Source organism: Hippocampus bargibanti, linkage group LG17 (assembly GCF_051943395.1).
Source record: "Hippocampus bargibanti isolate YZ-2025 linkage group LG17, ASM5194339v1, whole genome shotgun sequence".
Taxonomy (NCBI): domain Eukaryota; kingdom Metazoa; phylum Chordata; class Actinopteri; order Syngnathiformes; family Syngnathidae; genus Hippocampus; species Hippocampus bargibanti.
In genome coordinates, this window is record NC_142750.1 from 504,185 (window position 1) to 524,611 (window position 20,427).

At 42.2% G+C, this 20,427-nt stretch overlaps 1 protein-coding gene across 3 annotated transcripts; it reads right to left on the reverse strand.

The window, feature by feature from the left end:
- Positions 1–15,776: 15,776 nt before the first annotated feature.
- Positions 15,777–20,376, reverse strand: nags (N-acetylglutamate synthase). Of its 3 annotated transcripts, none has more exons than XM_089018834.1 (6): positions 19,774–20,376; positions 18,979–19,120; positions 18,178–18,217; positions 17,971–18,102; positions 17,316–17,492; positions 15,777–17,225 (listed from the first exon to the last, which is right to left on the reverse strand). In XM_089018834.1, exons 1-6 carry the CDS (start codon positions 19,936–19,938, stop codon positions 17,057–17,059), a joined length of 825 nt encoding a protein of 274 aa, XP_088874960.1. In that variant the 5' UTR covers positions 19,939–20,376; the 3' UTR covers positions 15,777–17,056. The 3 variants fall into 3 exon arrangements, with proteins under 3 accessions (XP_088874960.1, XP_088874959.1, XP_088874961.1); XM_089018833.1 differs by having other exon boundaries at positions 19,925–20,368; XM_089018835.1 differs by having other exon boundaries at positions 19,766–20,367.
- Between the last annotated feature and the right edge of the window lie 51 nt (positions 20,377–20,427).

Below are 20,427 nucleotides of genomic sequence, written 5' to 3' on the forward strand. Positions count from 1 at the left end.
CGCACCCTCGTTAGCCTTTTTCGCTGGAGATCGCCTTTAGCCAAGACGACAACCGACCCCTCCCTCAAAGGAAGGAGAAGGGGGGTGGAAAACAGATGACAAGAAAGAAAGGGAAGGAAAAAAGGTCCCTCCTTCCATAATTCCACAGCAGAAGCGTTTGGAAGAGGAGAAGGAGGAAGGGGGGCCAAAAGTGGGGTAGGAAACCTGATCTTGAAGAGCATCGGTTGGTTGGAGGAAGATCTCGTCCGTCACAGACTCCAGTGCTGGACTGCCTCCCGCTCGGGATTGACGTCTCGTCAAAGTTGCCACGATGCCGATTGATTTGACCACCTGTGGGCCAGGCGAAAGCCACCCGGACCACCGCCCACCCCCCGACCACCACCCCCCATATGGTTTTCCCAGCTCCTCCGCTGGCCTGCGCGTCGCTAACTCGTCCTATTGACTTACTGTCAAGTTGTCATTTGGGACGGACGCAAACAGCAGGAGGATGTCCGTGCGGGCCGACAGAATAAAGACCTAGACCAGGACAAGAGTCGTCTTCACCATCAAGCACTCTTTGTCCGTCCAGTTTTTGACATTTCAATGGTGTGAAGCGGGCTGAAGTCTGCCGCCGTGGGGGAAAAAAGTGATTGATTTGAGTCAAGCCCGTATTTGATGTCAGAATCTGTTTTTGGGAATCCGCCTCCGTGATTCCTTCACTTGGCTCATTGCTGCCGTTGTGTTTATTTCTCATCATCACGAGCAGCAAAATTCAGATTTTGCCATTTCTGCTTAGCACTCAAAGGATTGAAGCTCACGTGACACGATTGCAGAAGTCGCAGAGTCCAATCACTGCGGAAACTGCGACCGGGTGAGACTTGGGCTCACGTACATCTGGCCTTTGCCATTGTCTCAAAGGGCAAGATCGGCGTTTTCAGTGGGAACGTTTTGATTGGGGGTGTGGTCCTGCAAAAGGGGGATTTGCACACCTGATGGTGGGGATATCAAGAGCCTCTCGGGAGGGTCTAGTCTTAAAACCCGAGGCCACCGTGAGATGAGCTGAAGGGAGACACGCGGTCATCTGATCCAGAAGAAAGCAGACACGTTGCAAAGTCTTTAGCTGGCCAACAAGTCCAAGACACTCCCTCCCTTGCTCGCTCTCTCTCTCTCTCTCACTTTGTGCTCGCTCACACTGCAGATACCTCCTCCATATTCTCCATGTGTCCGCCTGTTCCTTTTTTTAGGGGGGTGGCGGGTGAGTTGTGGGGTGGAATGCAATCTGCTTTTCGAGAAGAAACGAACGCGGCCGAAGAAGAAAGAGAGTAAAGTGCCACCTCATCGTTCCCCGATTCGACCTTCGGATGGGATGGGGGACGCCGAGCGTTACGGCGCTTGGCGTTGAAGAAAGTCACACCAAAACACGGCAATCTTCTTCCTGGTGAAGGAAGAGTTTTTCCAGGAAATGCCAGGCGTTGATGAAATCTGTTCACCGTCAACGCTAGATCCATTTGATTTCAAATGATTAACAAACAAAGTGGTTGTCCAAATAATTCTGGCGCAGTGTCAAGAGACCGACTGGAGCGTTCTGACTTTGGCCTTTGCATGCCTTTGTGGCTTTTATCCGGGTACTCTGCTTTCCTCCAATATTCCCGACACGTGCATAGTGGGGAATCAAAAAAAATCCAGATGTCCCCTGATCTTCAAGGGACAGTTCGGACAGTGAAAAAAAATCATTGGCAGCACTTTGGCCACTCTCGTGGACTTGCACACTGCAAGAATCCAAACAAGGGTGTGGAAAATCCTACAGGACCCTCTGCACCCTGGCCACCACCTTTTCCAGCGACTCCCCTTAGGCAGGCACTACCGATCCAGCAGACATTTCAACAGCTTCTTCCCTCGTCACAATTAACTCAATTAATAGCATATTTATAGCATTAATAGCATAAACACAATTAATAGCATATCTATTATACATAAAATAAGGTATATTTATGTGTAGTTTTAAGGCTTATTTAGTAGAAATTTATTTTTTATGGGGACCTGGGAACGGATTATTCTCATTTTGACGGTTTCTTATGGGAAATAAATGTTTGGAAGTCTGTACACGCTTTCTGGGAACCAATTAAGTTCGTGAGCTGAGGTATCACCGTATTTATCTTACGTACGCAACTTGAAGGCATCGAATGCTAGCATGTTGGACGACAGTAACATTCATTACGTGATCGTAACGGTCGCGTCGAACTTGCTTTAATGTCGCTCTACTGTTGACGTTGCACTTCCGCTGCGGTCGTAAAAAGCCAAAGGCGCACCTGACTGTCATCATACACAGCACGACTGCCAACGTGCACGAGCGTGTGGATGGAAAACAAACAAACAAACATGCACATACAGAAGAGGGGGGGGCTACCTGCTGTTAGCTCATTACTGCATTTAAGAGGTTCACCCGTAAACGTGTGTGTGTGTGCATGTTTTGTGTGTGTAATGGGCACTTTATGAACGGAAGTTAATGGCTGTTTGAAGTTTATGCTACTGGAAAAAAGGAGATAAAAAGGGGGGGGGGCAAACTTGCTGCTGAGCTTGTTTGCGTCAACGTGTTCATCAACATTTTCAAGCGAGCGCGTGCACGTTGAGCCACGTTACAGTTCTTCGCGTATGACCCCTCGGGGGGGGGGGGGGGGGCGATGATGTAATGACGGGGTCCCCCCCCACCCATGTGGCAATTTTAGCAGTTTTAATGGAAGAACGACGACGGCTGCAGTGGAAAAATGATGAAAACAGAAGTGCAAAGCTTCGTTTCGATTCGGATTCGCTCAAATTCCATCCCTACGTTGAAAAAAAAAAAATAAGACAAATGTTCCTGGGCTGACGGTTGGGGGAGGAGGACCGAAGCTCTTCCTACATTCTCTCGCCGCTGAAAAAGGGGATAATTGAAGGCCTCTTTTTAGGGTTTTGGAAGCCAAAGGGAGGGATGCTTGAAGAATCAAGCGAAGGAGAATGGATGGGAAGCCACGTCCACATGCAGTGACTCATTCCCGCACCACCTCCCTCCTCCCTCTTCCTCGTCTGTCCTCTGTCATTCTTTCTCCCGATGCATTATAGGCAGTAATCATAGGATTGATTTCTAGCTGCAGTTTGAATATTCAAGAAACATGTCCGTGTTGCTTCATTTTGAACAGAATCATATGTCTTCTAATCATAATCATATATCATAATGGACAAAGGTCAATAAAACGACTTTCTTATACAGTCCAGTTTATTTCTTACATTACAATCCAATAGCACATTTATTATACGTAAAATAAGATATGTTTTGTGTCGTTTTAAGGCCTTATTTAGTAGAAATTGATGTTTTATGGGGACCTGGGAACGGATTATTCTCATTTTAATGGTTCCCTATGGGAAATTGATGTTTGGAATACACACTTTTCGCCTTACACACACTTTCTGGGAACCAATTAAGTTGGTAAGCCAGGGCATCACTGCACTGCATTTTCCGGCGTATAAGGCGCACTGGAGTATAAGGTGCACCCCCAATGAATAATCGTGTCTTTTCTAACTTCTTGGATGTATAACGTGCACCGAACTAAAAGTGAATGGAAAAAGTTGTCCAAACAGAATAAATATATCAAAGCTTTCCAAATACAGGAAACATCCGACTTACGACCGAGTTCCGTTCCGACCAAGTAAGTCAAAATGGTCGTAAGTTGAAATACAGTAAAGTCTCGTTATAACGATATCGGATATATCGATAGTCCCGGTTATATCGATACTATTTCTATGCACGCACGGAGAAAATTACATGCAAACAGGGTCGGATATATCGATAGTCCTGGTTATATCGATATTTTTTCGGACTCCCTTGAATATCGATATAATGAGACTTTACTGTACATTGAAAATGTTGAAGAGAGACTCTGAGGCTATGAAAGTAGCTCAAATTCTATCAATTTGAGCTACTTCCAGTTAGTTATATAGCTGTATCGCTATCTAGCTATCTATATAGCTAGCTAGCTATTAGCTATCTGTTAGCTAGCTAACTTTCCATCTATTTGAGTTACTTCCGGGTTGAGTGAACGCTGCCGCGTGTGGCTGCCGCTGCTCACCCGCAGAAACATTTATCCTGTGACTGTAAAGTGACCTTGAGAGTTTTGAAAGGTGCTTAGAAATGAAATGTATTATTCTTATTATTATTAATATAAAGAAAAGAAAAAGGGGGAGGAGACAAGCTGAGGGTGAAGAAAATAGAGGAGGGGGGGGGGTGAAATGTTAGCAAGTACAGTTACAGTGCGGAAGAAAGGGAGGAATGTTTAACACACTTTATGGCTCGCTGTTGCACTTACTCTCCTCCCCATCCAGAAAAGAGAATCACAGCCCATCCCCTCCCCCTCAGCTACAAAACCACACACACACACACACACGCAGACACACACACACACACACACACACACACACACACACACACACACACACACACACACACACACACACACACACGCACACACACGCACACACACGCAGCAGACAGGCTGAGGATGGAAAGTATGAAGAGCTGGGTTGCCAGACAGCAAAGAGAAATGATCAACACAAGTCAAGTAAAGTAAAAAAAAGAAGAAGAAAAAAGAAAGGGGGGACGGGTTTTGGGGGTCTTCGGTTCGACCTGCAGATGATCACACTTTTGTTGTTCGTATCCGTTAGTCGGTGACCTCGAAAAAGCAACACATGATGACCTGATTTGAAAAGAGCCATATTTATTGATATATTTATGTATTTATTGTTTTAACCTATTTATCTTTCTATTTATTTATTTGGGTAGTTATTTATCTATTTATTTAACGGTGTATTTATTTATCTATTTATTGTATATTTTATTTTTATAGATTTTTTAAATATATATATATATATATATAGATATATATATATATATATTATAGGTGTTTATTTATTTCTCTATGTATTTGTTCATTCATTTTATTTATTGATCTACTCAATTATTTATTTAATTTATCTATTGATGTTTATGTGTTTATTTTTTGGGGCTATTTATTTATTTAGCTATTTATCTTTGTATCTTTCTATTTATTTGTTTATTTAGTTATTTATCTATTTATTTAACAATGTATGTGTTTATTTTATCTATTCATTTATTTAGTTTATTTTATATATATACTTTTTATTATTTATTTTATTATTTTTGTATATATTTGTATATCTATATTTATATGTCTTTTATTATATATTTATATATATTATACTTGTTTATTTAGCTATTTATATATTTATTTATTTGGTTATTTAGCTATCTATTTATTTATTGTATCTATTTATTTAGTATATACTATATATTTCTGTTTTATTATTTTTATTTTATATTGTATTATGTTTATGTTTTATTATTTATATTTTTATTTTATATTATGCATATAAATATATATATTATACTTGTTTATTTATTTGTCTATTTATTTATTCATTTTATGTATTGATCTACTCATTTATTTATTCCGTCTATTTATATATTTATGTATTTATTTTTAGCTATTTATTTATTTATTTAGCTATTTATCTTTCTTTGTATCTTTCTATTCATTTATTTGGTTATTTAGGTATCTATTTATTTATTATGTATTATATATTGTATATTTTTTATTATTTTTTTATATTGCATTATTTTTTTATAGTTTTATATTTTTAGTATCTATTTATATGTATTATACTTGATTAGTTATTTTTCTATTTATTTATTCATTTTATTTAATGATCTACTCATTTATTTCTGTTTATTTAGGTATTAATTTTTTTAGCTATTTATGTATTTATTTAGCTAATTATCTTCCTATTTATTTATCTATTTATGTATTTAAAAAAAGAAGAAAAAAGAAAGGGGGATGAGGTGGGAGGGGCGAGGGGGTCGGAACGACCTGCAAATAATCACAAAGACGATTTGAGATGAGGGGACAACTTGAACTTGAGCCAACAAAAGAAAGATAAATGTTTGCCTGGACACCGTCAACACCCAACCAACATGGCCGCCCTCTTGTGTTGAAAGTGCCCCCCCCCTCCCCCTCTACCCCCGGCCTAACCTGGGCGCCATCCGGCGGCCTTCAAAAGTCCACTTTGCGGCGTCGTGACGGCCGTCGGAGACCCCCAAGGATGGGGGGGTCGGGTCGGGGGGCTTGGATACACCCAATGATGGATTGGCGCTAAAACACACCAGGAAGTGAATATGTTTCCTCAACTCTTTTGACCTTCCGTTGAGAAGGAGGAGGAGGAAAATGAAAAGGGGATTGGGCCCATCCTCGACGTGGCAGGCTGATGTTGCAACAAAAAAAAAAAGAAGAAGAAGAAGAAGAAGCCAGCTGAGGGACGCAGAGAAAAAGAAAGGGGGAGGGAGCAAGCGAGGGAGCGAGCAGAAAAGAAAACAGTTTTTCTTTTTTTCACCAGACTTTGGAACCATGAATATTCAAGAAAGATGGCGGATGATGCTCATTTGATACCACCCCCCCCCCCACACACACACACAAAACACAAACAAACAAACAAACAAATGAGCGAAGCTAAAAGTCCCAAAACCACATCGCTAAGCGCTATCTTATCAGGGGAGCAGGAAATCCTCACCCGGGGGGAGGGTGATGGTGGTTGGGGGCAGGGGAGGGGGGGTGACATGTGTCGCACCAGGAAAGGAGGCGTGGCCATCGAGACGGGCTGCAACCTCATACCTGTCAATCAACTATACCTTTGCCCAAAGGTTAACCCTTTGTTGTTCGTATCCGATAGTCGGTTACCTCAAAAAAAAGCAACCGAATTCATCTAATGATGACCTGATTTCAAAAGATCCATATTTATTTATTTATGTATCTATTTATTTATCTGTGTATTGATTTATTTGTACATTCATGTATGTATTCATGTATGAATTTATGTATGTATGCATAGTAGCCAAAATGGAACTGTATAGTGCCACTTGGCAGTTTTTTTGACGACGATACTAGTGCAGCGTGTTCTACCGGAAACAAATTCTTTGTGTGTTCTACATACTTGGCAATAAAGATGATTCTGATTCTGATGTATGTATTCATGTATTTATTTATGTATTTATTTAAGTGTTTATTTTTTAGCGAGTTATTGTTCTATTTATTGATTTATTTATTGATTTATTTATTTATGTAACTATCTATTTATCTATTTCTTTATTATATATGATTTTTTAAAAATATTTTTTGATTTATTTTAAATTTAATTATGTTTATATTTTTGTTATTTATATTGTTATTATATATTTATATGTACTTTATTTATTTCTCTATTTATTTATTACATTTATTTGCCTTTTAATTTGCCTATTTATTCATTAATTTGCCTATTTAGTTACTTATTTATCAATTTATTTAGTTATTTTGTCTATTTATTTTTTCTATTTATTTATTGATCTACTCAGTTATTCATTGACTTCTTTATTTATTTCTCTATTTATTTATTTATTCATTTTATATTTCTATTTATTTATTGATCTACTGATTTATTGATATACTGATTTATTTATATACTCATTTACTCATTCATTCATTGATTGATTGATTGATTGATTGATTGATTGATTGATTGATTGATTGATTGATTGATTGATTGATTGATTGATTCTTTCCGAGAATGACCAAAAGCACATAAAAGCCGTTTTGGTGGCTTTTCAACTTCAATTGCAAGGCAAAAAAATAAAAAATGAAAAAAAGTGAGCAACACGAGAGATGAGGGGGACGAAAAAAAAAAGTCTGGGTCAAAAGTGGAAAAAAAGAACATTCCCTCGCTTTGCTTTCTCTCCTACTCCGTGGCACTTTAATCTAAGCAGTATGTGCGTGTCTCACCCGTGAGAGAGAGAGAGAGAGAGAGAAAGAGAGAGAGGCAAAAAGAGAGAGAGACGTCTTACATTCTTTTCCATTGAGGTCAACTTTTAGCCTGCGCGGAAAAAAGATCAAACCAGAAGCAACCATTGCTCATTTGGGCTACAATCGATTGTCGTGTTGTTGCAACAACTTTGTTCTGTCTACGTGCTACATACATGCGAATGTTTTTTTAGATTGTCACAAATCCATCCAGTGTCCAAAAGTGATGACATCACTAGATGTCTTCACTGTGTGTGTGAAGTGTGTGTGTTTGAATAAACACAAGCTGTTGTTTTTCTTTTTTCTTTTGGCTAACTAAAGCAATTGGCTCTTATTTTGTTTTTTAATCGCGCGCTATTAGCAAAAAAAGAAAACGATTGGACTTTTTGTTCTCTTCACATCTGCATCTCATTGTCTTGTGTCTCCAATGGGCTCATCTGTTCAGGGTGGACCTTTCACTCTGGTTTTCACTAAACGCCACTCCCCCCTACCATTTTTTTGGGTGGTTTTCCTCCCCTGGCTAGGCGACGTCATGGTCGACTTTCAACAACTTCCTGTTCTTCTTTGCATCACTTCCTTTCCCCATTTCTTATAATAATAATAATAATAATAATAATAATAATAATAAAAATGTATTAGCTATCTACTCGCTAGCTATAATAATAATAATGTCTTCTAATTCCCAGGATGCACTGCCACGCCATGCGATGGTCAAGCATGCCGAGGCCTGCTCATCTCGGGAACCGGCAAACGGGAGTAAAGTACCGCACTTTGGCTCTCGACCTTTGACCTTGGCGCCGATCTTGACAACAAAGAAAGCGTGACAGCGAGCGGACCACCTGGCCGACGGGGTGAAAAGGGTTCGAAGCAGGCCGAGCTGCCGGAAAAGGACGACGAGGCCCGAGACGGACGGCGTGGTGTGTAATCACGCCCCTCCTTTTCCCCTCGGCCGCTATAAATATCCGCTAAATGACAGAGTCTGGTCGGCAACGCGGTTTTTGGAAGTTGTCCGAAGGAAGACTGAACTGAAGCCTATATCGTTCCACCCGGCGCTAGCGTTTCTGTTGCTTTTTACTGCGTAAGCGACAGCAAAAATGAGCGTTAGCATAGCGCCGTGGTGTCAAACTCTTATTTTTCACGGGCCACATCGTAGTTCCGGTTTCCCTTGGAGGGTCGTTATGAATTTTCATAAATTCATAAATGTTTCATCATCTCCACATATTATATACATAGCACACAACAAAATACATTGATACCTTGGCTTACGAACTTAATTGGTTCCCAGACAGAGTGTGTAAGGCCAAAAGTGTGAAATTATCAATGGATGACAAACTTCCAGGTTGCCTCTTGACGATATCCGAGTGAAGTCGCCGTGCTTTCTGTGCGATAATTTTACCTAGTTCCTCATCAATTGTGTTCATTCTGGAATGACGGCGCGTCCGTCGGCGCAAGTGCTTGTCCAGCCGATTAGAAAGCGACTTTGAAGGCGTTTGGAGTTTGCCGGCAGGTGTGACGAAGCCTCCGACCTTTTCATTTCGTGGCACGACAAAGAGTCAGCGAGCAACTATTAACATAACTTCCTTGTGGGACAGCGAAACAAACACCATCACTTGGCTCAAAAACAGATGTTGCATTCATTCCTGGTGCACAAACGCAAAGTCGTTCTGGTAAAGCGTCGCTAAGACTCTCCTTTGTTTATTTCTCTATTTACAATCCAATAGCGCATTTATGATACACTGTGTAGTTTTGAGGCTTATTTAGTCGAAAATTATGTTCTATGGGGACCTCGGAACAGATTATTCTCATTTTAATTGTTTCTTATGGGAAATAAATATTCGCAAGACAAACTTTTTGCCTTACACACACTTTCTAGAAAGCAATTAAGTTCTTGAGCTGAGGTAACACTGTATTGTATTTTGGATAGCCACCCTCATTTCAAGCTCATATAACTCCAGAATCCAACAGCGCATTTATTATTCATAAAATAAGGTATATCTTGTGTCATTTTAAGGCTTATTTAGTAGAAAATTCTGTTTTTTGGGGACCTGGGAACGGATTATTCTCATTTTAATGGTTTCTTATGGGAAAAGATTGTTTGGAAGACACACTTTTCGCCTCACACACACTTTCTGGCAACCAATTAAGTTGGTAAGCTGAGGTATCACTGTATCACTGTACTTGGCTCACAATTCCTCCATTAAAACCAGTTGAAAATGATTTTACTGCTCCAGTGTGCATACGCGAGCACATCCACGCTCACGGTGCCCACCGGCGCCCCGAGGCAACGGCTTTTACACAGCAAAAGATCAAGGGGGACAAGGAGAGAACCTGGTGGGATACCCGATGGCTTTACTGCTTCCTACTTTAGAAACCAGAAACGCACACTTGGATTTTACTGTGTGTTGCTCTACAGTCAGCGAAAAACAGCGGCAGATTAGTGAAAAACTGCGAGTTAACCAAGACATACAAATCTGATTTAAGAACGGTAGTGCTCAACTAGCGTGTGTATTCCCGTTTTCATAATAATAATAATAATAATAATAATAATAATAATCTATTTCATTTCTAAGCACCTTTCAAAACTCTCAAGGTCACTTTACAGTCACATGACAAGTTTTTTTTCTGTGGGTGAGCAGTGGCAGCCACGCGTGCCAGCGTTCACTCAACCCGGAAGTAACTCAAATAGATAGCAAGCTAGCTATCTAGCGAATATATAGCTAATAGCTAGCAAAGAGCTAGGTAATATAGATGGCTATTTGCTATCTGGCTGGCTCGCTAGCTATCTAGCTGGCTATCTATTAGTTATATGGCTACCTAGCTAGCTTTCTATCTATTTGAGTTACTTCCGGGTTGAGTGAACGCTGGCACGTGTGGCTGCCACTGCTCACCCACAGAAAAACATTATCCTGTAACTGTAAAGTGACCTCGAGTTTTGAAAGGCGCTTAGGAATGAAATGTATTATTATTATTATAGCTAGCAAATAGCTAATACCTAGCGAATAGATAGCTGATACTTAGCAAATAGATAGCTAATACCTAGTGAATAGATAGCTAATACAGAGCGAATACATAGCTAATCTATATAGCTAATAGATACAGTAGCTACATATCTAGCTATATAGCTAATAGATACAGTAGCTAGCTAAACAGCTAGATAGCAAGCCAGATAACAAGATCGGCAGTTTTTGTCAAGAAATGACATTTGGTCAGTGGATGTTAGAGACCGTCACGTTGTGATGGTTTGATCGAGAAGGACCGTCACCATAGCAGGACACCATAATCATTCTTGCCCTGAAGAATTTTGCTCACGTTTTACCCGTGACTCCAATTAGTTGCAACGCTGGCACCGATACCCTCCTAAACGTCTTTATGGGGTCGTTTTAAAGCGCCCCCTGCAGCATTTTCCAGCATGGCATCGGGGGGCGGGGGGGCACAAGTCACCCCTTCCCCCTTTTCTTTTGCTCTCAGCAATTTTTTTTAAAGAGTCCGTCTTTCCACGTTAGCGGCTCAGGAAGCTTATTAATGCAACTCAGCCTGCCCCCCCACCCCTGCAATCTCATTGTGGTTCCTCTTAGCACCTAGCCACATTAGCAGGGGGGCTTATGGATGAAGCGGTAGAACTGCTTACGTGGAGTCCTGCATTGTTTTGAAGTTTTATGGGACTTGTGGAGCTGGAGTTCAAGCTTTTCCGCTTAGCAAAGTTCCTGGTGTACCGATGTCATTTTGTTGGAGCCTATGAATGGGCTTGTCAAAGTCAGCTAACTACTTTGTTCATTTTTGGTTTACCGAAGCATATGCGGAACGGTCGCCGCTTGGAATTGAAGCGGATTGACGTAGGACGGGAGATGTGAGACAGTCTCTTTTTGTCAATGGATGCTACACCTTCGTGTTTGCTTTCAACATTTAGTTTGTAGCAGACATTTCCACCATGACGTCCTAGATCCACTGGTGAAAAGGACGCGATGATCCTCTCCTCTTTCATCTTGAACTGCTTCATACAACAGAGAAAGTGCTTAAAATTGATTGACTGTGTGTCCTTGGTGTTGTTTTGACTCCAAGATGGCGCCGCGAGAGTGGCTTCCTTTACAGCAAATCCTGTACTTGCGTTCCTTTCCTCTTCCTTTCAAAATATATACCCAATGGGAGGCTTATTTTGTGCAATGGCCTTCAGCGAGAAAAGTATCAAGGCCTCAAAGGGTTGAAGCTTAGTTCCCGCGGCCATTTGTGGGTGGAGCACAGTGAAGTAGGTGGAGAGTCCGAGATGGGGGTTGGCTAAGCCTAAGCAGGCGGCGCGCTATTGGCTGCTGAGGTCTCGGTCACACTCGGAGCAGCTGGAATTGAAGCCATGATGAGATCTGCAGAGGATGAAAACCTCAAATCACACCGACTCGCCTACGTCGCAATCGTGGAAGGCCCGCGCTAAAATGACTTTTGGTGCGATCTCGCCGTCGGTTGTTGTTCCTCAGACGATTTCCCCAGTGACACCATGACACTGCAGATTTGGCCACAATCCAATCCGGACAAGTCGCGTTTCAAGTCCATTTGAGTGTTTTTTTTTTCTAAAACGAAGCACCAACTGCGGAACGTCGAGAATGTAAATTTCTCCACTGTGAGACTAATAAAGGCATATCCAATCCAATCCAATAGTTTGATGCGCCATACCCAAGACGTATCGTAAACAGCGTCGAGCATCTATCGTGGAGCCTTTAAACCAGGGGTGTCAAAATCCGGTCCTCGAGCGCCACCGTCCTCCGTCTTTTCCAAGTCTCCCTGTTGCAACGCACCCGGTTCAATGGACACACCTGATTCTAATGACCAGATCATCAGCAAGCTCTGCGGAAGTCTGACGTGAGCCCGTTCCCTTAAATCTGGTGCGTTGCAATAGGGAGACTTGCAAACCATGTAGGACGGCGACCCTCGACGACGAGAGCAGTGGTTCTTAATCTTGTTGGAGGCACCGAAGCCCACCAATTTCATATGCTCATTCACCGAACCCTTCTTCCAGTGACTGGGCCTACTAACTGCAGTCTAGACCGAGGGGTGGACCTCTGTGGTGGAGGATCCACCGAACCCCTGAGACCGACCCACTAGGATTCGATCGAACCCAGGTTAAGAATCACTGGACTAGAGTTTGACACCCCTGATCTATCGTGAAGCCTTCAAAAGCGGTTGAGCTGTTGACGTTGCCGTAAACAGGAAATAGAAGAGCAGAGCGTTTTAAACGGTCCTTGTTGCTCTGTTGGATCTGGAGCGGAGATAAAACGTGGCCCACTTTGGACCACAATTGTAGCCAGCCAGACATTCAAACACAACGTTGACGTTGGCGGACGCAACATACAGACGGAAGGTTGCGCTTGTGTTAAATTCTATCTTTGGTTCCTCTCAAATTTGAAGAGGCAAAGCGACAGCTTATTGTAGAACAACTTTTAGATGTTGCCTCTATTTTTATTGGGGTCTTGGGTGGACTGCCTATCCATGTTTCAGTCTGAGAGGAAATAATCGTTCTAGCGGCCTCCGGTGGCCAAATTCAGTATCGTCCATCCCACAACCAGAACTCCCCTTCGCGCATCTCGGCCCTGCTGCTCCCCCACGCCACTTCATCAACCCGAATGAAAACTGCTCTCTGTGATTTTATTGTTTATGTCATAAGGCAAGAAAATACAGAAGGAGAGATGACAACATACAGACGGAAGGTCTGCATCGTCACTCTCGTGACGATATTCGCTACCGGAAAAGAGGGGAGGAAGGGCAACAAACGGGTGGCAGGGCTGAGGACTCGACACCGGGGGAGGTGGGCTTTATTTCAGAACTGGGCGGCGTTAGGAAATGATGGCCCTTCATCAAGCTAAGCAAAACACCCTAAGCTGTATGTAGCCAGATGTGCCGCTTTCTTTTGTCATGTCAAGTTAAATGAAAAGTATCTATCTGGCAAGCTAGCTAGCTTGCTCTCTATCTATCTGGTGAGCTAGCTAGATAATGAACTAGCTCGCTTGTTCTCTCCATCTCTCTATCTAGTGTTTTAGCTAGCTATTGAGATAGCTATCTAGCTATCAGCTAGCTAGCTGTCAAATCTATATATTTAAAAACTATCCATCTAGCTATGGAATCTATCTAGCTAGCTATCGAATCTATCACTCTAGCTAGCTATGGAATCGATCACTCTGGCTAGCTATCGAACCTATCAATTTAACTAGCTACAGAATCTATCAAACTAGCTAGCTATCGAACCAATCTAGCTAGCTATTGAATCTACTTAGACTGTTGACTTGTGACTCCATGTCACCGATGTCTCCGTTCATACTGAACTCTCAGAACTCACATCAAGTCAAAGGCCTGTTTTGAGTAAAGAAATAAAATTTTAAAAATAGGGTCTGCAGGTCGTAGTCGTAAGTGTAGGTGGTCGTAAATCGGATGTTACCTGTGCATGAAACTCACGACGAACGAAAAATAATGCGAGGAAAATAACCAGGCGCTTGGTTGTCTCCGTCAGCACATCTTTGTGGCTGGCTGGCTGGCTGACCCAAGGAAAAGCGCCCTATGGTGGACTCAGAGAGCAAAAACGTCATTTTCTCCACACCACACCATCGCGGTCCTCTCTGCACTTTCATTTCCTAGCTTTTGTCGCCTCCAAGCGGACAAATTGAAAACTACATACGACATGCCGCGTTCAAGAGCAAGAACGAAGAGAGCAAAAGTTAGCGATGATTTCATACCCGTCAACCCGAAAGCGGTTGGCAATCTTACAAAATACATAATGGCGTCCGCTCTTAACAAAATGGTGACTCGTCTTACGGTTTATATAGCGTACGTAAAATGAAACAAAAACAATTAAAATAGTTGTATTAGCTGTAGTTGTAAAATAAGAATCTGTTTTAAATTTGATTTTAATAATCTTATTTATACAAATGTTGAAATGTTTCTTGAGATTAAAAAAAAAATCTGTATTAATATATGAAATTGTATTATGACGCAAGATGGAATCATAGTTCACGTAAACTCAAATGACAGTGCAGAATTAACATTCAACGGGATTTAAAAGGTGAATTGATCAAGTGAATTTACCGATGCAATCTTGGAGTCAGGAAACATTTCTTTTGTGAATTATGATTAGTGATTAGCAGCATTTGCAAGCAATTTCGCCACAGAATCCGATGACTTTGTGCTTTTGTTTACAGGCAAAAATTTGGGCTTTTAGCTTTTCACGCTAATTGCAACTAGAGATTCTCGCGTTCAAACGGCTACAGACCAATTCGTTGCATTGCCTCGTTGCCGTAACGGTGATTAAAAAAACGTCATGGGCGGAAAACGTACAGATTTTGAATATAAGCTGCACGCATTTAAAAATCGGTGCTCACAGTGCCGAAACCGAACAACTTGACAAGTACGGGCCGATTTAGACATTGCAACACACCCCGAGGGACATGGCGAATCTGTTCTTAAAAACCGTCGTTCGTCCATAACTACAATGCATACGACAGCGCGTGCATTAAAATGTGTTTACATATTTTATCAAAGTGAAATAAACTGCGGCGTCCCTACTTTATTTCTCAAATTCAGGACTGGATCACAGTTCAGTCCAGGATGTGCCGCCCCCCGAAGCCGCCGACGATCATTTTTCAATCAGTCAAACTTCCGTATAGGAGACGCCATCTTTGGAGGACCCTGCGTGGTCAACCCGGAAGTACAGCCATGGACGTCCCGGGTCAATCGGAAGTGTTGCTGAGCAGCGGAGTCGAATTTCATTTTTTTTTTTTTTTTTTTTTTTTTGGGGGGGGGGGGGGGGGGGTCATGACGTTTGTATTGCATTGGCGCTTGTTGGAATGAATGGGTATTTCAAAATAAAGTACATTTAAAAGTAAAACGTGAAGAAAAAAATAATTCATTATGCAACAGCCAATGACAGACGCAGGGTGGATTTCTACCCATTTTAGGGTAATTCATTACATTACATTACATTAGCATTAGCATTACAACTGGCTGTGCGAGAGAACTAAAGTTGTGATTGGCAGCTCGGACAAATAAGCCTGATGGTCAAGAACATGAACAAATTTGGGGTTGACCAACATTTGAAGTGAAATTGACACAAAGCAGGTGGCTACCTATCTATCTAGCTATCTGTTTGCTATCTATTAGCTATCTACTAGCTGGCTAGCCAGCTTTCTATCCATTTACTTCCGGGTTGAGTGAACGCTGGCCCATATGAAATGTCTTCTTCTTATTATTATTATTATTATTATTATTATTATTATTATTATTAGTAGTAGTAGTAGTAGTAGTAGTAGTAGTAGTAGTAGTAGTAGCAGTAGTATTATCTAGCTAGCTAGCTATTAGCTATATATTAGCTAGCTAGCGAACTTTATTATCTATTTGACTTATTCCGGGTTGAGTGAACACCTTGAGTTTTGAAAGGCGCTTATAAATGAAATGTATTATTATTGTTGTTATTATTATGATTGATTAGATAGCTAGCTATTAGCTACGTAGCTGTACATTAGCTAGCTTTCTATCTACAGTATTTTAGTTACTTCCGGGTTGAGTGAACGCTTGTGGCTGCTGCTGCTCACCAACAGAAGAACTTAGCCTGTGACTCTAAAGTGACCTTGAGAGTTTTGAAAGGCACTTAGAAATGAAATGGATTATTATTATTAATTATTATTATTATAGCTAGCGAATAGATAGCTAAGAGCTAGAAAATAGATAGCTAATACCTAGCGAATAGATAGCTAATATCGAGTGAATAGATAACTAATACCTAGCGAATACATAGCTAATGGCTAGCTAGCTATATAGCTAATAGATACAGTAGCTAGCTAAATAGCTAGATAGCCAGCAAGATAACAAGATAGCCAGTTTTTGTCAAGAATTGACATTTGGTCAGTGGACGTTAGAGATTGTCGCGTTGTGATGGTTTGATCCGGAAGGACCGTCGCCATACCATTATTATTATTATTATTCATAAAAGTAGTTGTCGTTGCCGCGAAAGGCAAGCAGATCGCCCAGGCAACCCCAGCTAAAAATAGGGGCTCAACGTATAGCCGTCCCCATTCTCAAGAAAAGCGTCCCTCAAGTTATGCTCAACGAAAACCGTTCGGCGAGGAAAACTGTGCAACTGTGTTTTCACCACAAAAAAACAAACAAACAAACAAACAACTGGAAGAAAAGATGTCAAATCCATCCCATCATCCAGAGGCGGGAGCGTTTCATGGAGCTTTCACAATTCGGCTCGGTGTGACGGGGGAAGGTTGGAAAGAGTCCGGAAGATTCTTGGCATACTCCACCAGCTCGTCCGACTCTCGGGTGTCCGTAAGGCCCCACCAGAACACGATCCAGTCCCCGTTAGCAAAGCTCCCTTCGCAATTCTTCAAGTACCTGGACGGACAGATAGGGGGAGACATTTTCAAGCATTCATCTTTGAATAGGATCGTATGTGTCCGTTTTTTTTTTTTTTTTTTTTTTTACCAGGGATTGACTTTGTTGTCGGTTTTGGACCTCCAGAAGAGTTTTCCCAGGTCTCGTCGAACGCATTCCCACAAGACCCGGCCAGTGCCTCGCCCCTGCTCGCCGCTGCTCACAACCAGTTTATCCATATAGGGCGTCTTCACTACCTCCCAGGTCACAATGGCCGCAGCCGTGTAGCTAAATTGTACACAAAGACTGGATTGGTTCAGATAGTTTAGGCGTTATGGGATTTTAGTTTTTTTTGGGTTTCAGACTTGGGCTTTTCAGCCTTAGGGTTTTAGGGGTTTCGGACTTAGTCTTTTCAGGCTGATGATTTTAGGGGGTTCAGGCTTAGGCTTTTCTGGGTTTCACCCTTAGGCGTTATGGGATTTTAAGGGTTTCAGGCTGAGGATTTTCAGGCTTAGGGTTTCGTGTTTAGGATTTTCTTAGCTTTAGGATTTTTCTTAGCTAGCTTGGGGGCTTTAGGCTTAGGGTTTTAGGGGTTTCAGGCTTAGGTGTTTTAGGATTTTAGGGGTTTCAGACATAGGCTTTTCAGCCATATGGTTCTTTAGGTTTCAGGCTTAGGCGTTTGATTCAGACATAGCATTACTGAAGGCCTAGTGGCAAAATCCACGGCCCGCCACCGTTGTGTAAAAAGTGGGAAAGAAGCGTTCACCCTTGGGAGAGGTAGACGGAATGTAGGCGGCCTTTGAGAGACTCCAGGTAGTCTTGCTTGAGAGTTTTGGAAAATGTTTTGTTGATGAGAGACAAAAGACGATCCACGTCGATCCCGTCCAAGGAAGCGTACCTGCAAAAAGTGCAAAGGATGAGTCGCACAAGTTGCCATGGTGACAACAAAACACACACCCGAATGCCTTTTTACCGATGTATGGGCTCTCTGTTTTGAAATAGTGATCCCGTTCCTAAAAAAAAAAAGACATTGCGACTCAGATGCAGTATAAAGCATTTTTTAAATACATTAAATTCGCGAGACTATAGTCTTGGCTAACGAACTAGTTGTCGGCAGACAAACCAAACCACACAGCGCCACGGTGGCTGGCGGACTAGTTTTCGGTGGATGAACGCCAAACCACACGGTCAAACAGCGCCGCGGTGGCTGGCGGATTAGTTTTCGCCACCCCCATTTCTTTGAGTGGAGACCTGGTTTGTTAACGAACGGGTGGAGTGCTTTTGCTATAATGGAACCGAAAAAGACCGAAGCTTGGTGTGGCTTAGGGTGTTTCCGTGTTGTCTAAGCAACAGTCTCAGGCATTAGAAGAGGTTGAACAACTTCTGTTGATTTGGATTAACGAAAAGAAGCTAGCATGGGACAGTGTGTGTGAGGGTATTATCAACATCGACTACTATCACAAATGTAAATAAAACAAATTGATTACACAGTACAGTTTATTTCTTTCATTACAATAGCACATTTATTAGACATAAAATAATGTATATTTTGTGTAGTTTTACGGTTTATTTAGTAGAAAATGATGTTTTATGGGTACCGGGGAACGGATTAGTCTCATTTTAATGGTTTCTTATGGGAAATAAATGTTTGGAAGACGAACCTTTGGCCTTACACACACTTTTGAGGAACCAATTAAGTTCTTTTGATCTTTTGAAGGAAATCAAGGCGTACGGGTGCACCTTATACACGGGAAAATACGCTCTTTCAAATCACCAGAGTGTGAATGTGTTCTCATCCTGGCACTTTTGTGGTTGAACAGCTTCGTCGGCAGCGTTTCAGCAGACGGGATCACCGTGGATGACTCCAAGCGAAGCCGTCCGGCCATAGAAGCCTCTCCGGGTTTCGACATCCCATCCTAGCCAGATGAATTACCAGAAAAGAAAAGAAAAATCACAATATGGAACATTTTGGTCATGGTGACTTCAAATTTGCATTTCCTGGTTCAATACACCAGAATCACAATCGTCTTTATTGCCAAGTATGTAGAACACATTTGTCTCAATGTATATCTATTAGGTAGCTATCTAGCTAGCTATTTTGCTAGCTATGTATTTGCTGTCTATTAGCTATTTAACTAACTAGCTGGCTATCTAGCTGGTTATATATTAACTATCTATCTATTAGCTAGCTATGTAGGTTGCTAGCTACAAAGACAGATAACTATCTATTTGCTAGATAACTAACTAGCCGGCAAGCTAGCTGGCTTTATATTCGCTATCTAGCTAGCTATCTACTAACTGGCTCTTAGGTAGCTCGCTAGCTTTCTATCTATATGAGTTATTCCGGGTTGAGTGAACGCTGGCACGTGTGGCTGCCGCTGCTCACCCACAGAAAACATTTTTGTTCTTATCCTGTGACTGTAAAGTGACCTTGCGAATATTGAAACGTGCCTCTAAATGAAATGTATGATTATTATGATGGATTGGGATTAAGTCCGCAACCCCGCCAACCTAATTGGAGGCCGCGTCGCGACGCGCTAGCCACGCGTACGGCGGCGCACCGGCGCACCTCCGCCACGGCAAAACCAGACCAAGTCGCTCCCTGGAGAACCGGGCGAGCCCGGAACGGACTTCCCTGCGGATTCCGTTCACGTCCCGGTAAATCCGTCGGCTTCGGCCACGCCCCAAAATGAAAACTGACGAGCCGCCGTCTTCCGTACCAGTCCGGACGCATCGGCGTACCCTCTCAGGCGCAAGCCGTTTGTCATTTCCGGGCGAGACTTTTGGCAATGGAGGAATTGAGTCGCCGTGAGCAGCAGCCGCCACCCGCTCTGTCTTCTCTTCACCGTGGCCATTCCGTTTGGCAATTTCCTGTTCGCGATCTGTTCACACCTCCTTCTAAATTTAGTGCCACGCATCACACACAACGCCCAAAATAGCCAAAATCCATACATCCGCCGTCTAAGGAGGGGCCGCTGGCTTGCTGGAGGCTATCCGGGGACCGTTTCGAGCACGGGGGTCCAAGTCACGGCCCGCGGGCCAAACGGGGCCCGCCACCTCATTTTATTTGGCCCATGAAAGCAAATCAAGGATGCGAAATTCCTTGGCTTACGAACGTTTTGGCATACAAACTGTTTTTCGGGATACACGCAGAGCGCCACAAGGAGTGATGTGTTGTTAGCTCGCTTTCTGACTATCTGGCTTGCTATCTAGCTAGCTATAT